The sequence below is a fragment of the Bison bison genome, unplaced genomic scaffold (assembly GCF_000754665.1).
Source record: "Bison bison bison isolate TAMUID 2011002044 unplaced genomic scaffold, Bison_UMD1.0 scf7180017864080, whole genome shotgun sequence".
NCBI lineage: Eukaryota > Metazoa > Chordata > Mammalia > Artiodactyla > Bovidae > Bison > Bison bison.
In genome coordinates this window covers 3,218,845-3,219,773 of record NW_011494652.1, presented here as the reverse complement: position 1 = coordinate 3,219,773, position 929 = coordinate 3,218,845, and the positions used below count along the sequence as shown (strand labels likewise).

Sequence of the window (929 nt, the reverse complement as noted above, 5' to 3'; positions counted from 1 at the left end):
CCTTCTCTGACTGGCACACAGCTACCCAGGGGTGCGTCTCAGACGCCTGCTGATGTACGTGGGGAGGGCAGTGGGCTTCTCCCAGAGGGACGTGGCTGCTCCAAACCCTCTTCCCAGGATGCCTTCTGCAGCCCTTGCTGCCCAGTTCTCCATGGGGCCTACCTACTGCTGCACCTGCCTTGGAGGAGGGCTCACAGCCCCAGTTCTCCCCCCAGGCCCCCATGTATCCCCAGGGCTTCCCTCTGGGACAGGTTGGTGGCCAGGAGGGGTGCCTGGGGGCAGAGTCCCCGTGTCCCCGGGGAGAAACTCCTGCTGGCATGCAGCCCCTAGCAGGCCCTGCCTGGCTGTGTGGGGGCCCCCGCAGGCGTGCGATGCCGACGGCCCGCCTGCCTCCGCAGGTGATCTACTACGTCTTCGCCATCATCGGCATCAGCCTGTTCCAGGGCGTCATCGTGGCTCCTAGAAACAGCAGGTGAGCTGGGTCCTGGGGGTGTAGGGTGAATGTCTCCGGGGACGCTGGAGCCGGGGTGAGGCCTCGGAGGTGGTGTGGGGTCAGCTCCCCAGGAGGGACCTCCTGGGTCCCCTTTCTTCCATGGTCTCCCTGCTCTTCTCCCCCCACCCTCCCTCTAGCAGCCCTCTCTAGAATCTACACTGAGGGTGACCCCTGACCCCAGGCTCCTTTCTGGAACTGCAGCCCAGGCTTCTTGCTGCATAAGGGGTGTCCAGGGCTCGGCCTAAACTGCGACCCTCCCCTGGCCTGCCTCTGCCCATGTGTCCACAGCACCGGTCTCGCTGCCCTTGGCACCTCCTTGGTTAGGGGGCACGTCCTCTTTGTCCCCCTTTCTCAAGGGCCTGCTGGGTCCATGCGGAACAGGGGCTCAGGCGGGGCTGGGAACGCGGGCGTGTGTCCCACTGCGGCCCCCACACTG

General features: G+C 65.8%; 1 protein-coding gene across 1 annotated transcript in view; it reads left to right on the top strand.

The window, feature by feature from the left end:
• Positions 1-929, top strand: part of TPCN2 (two pore segment channel 2) — a 32,053-nt gene that overhangs the window by 27,142 nt on the left and 3,982 nt on the right. Inside the window, exon 20 of the mRNA XM_010837651.1 lies at positions 399-472. Coding sequence (XP_010835953.1) covers positions 399-472 — 74 coding nt within the window. The remainder of the gene's footprint in view (positions 1-398; positions 473-929) is intronic.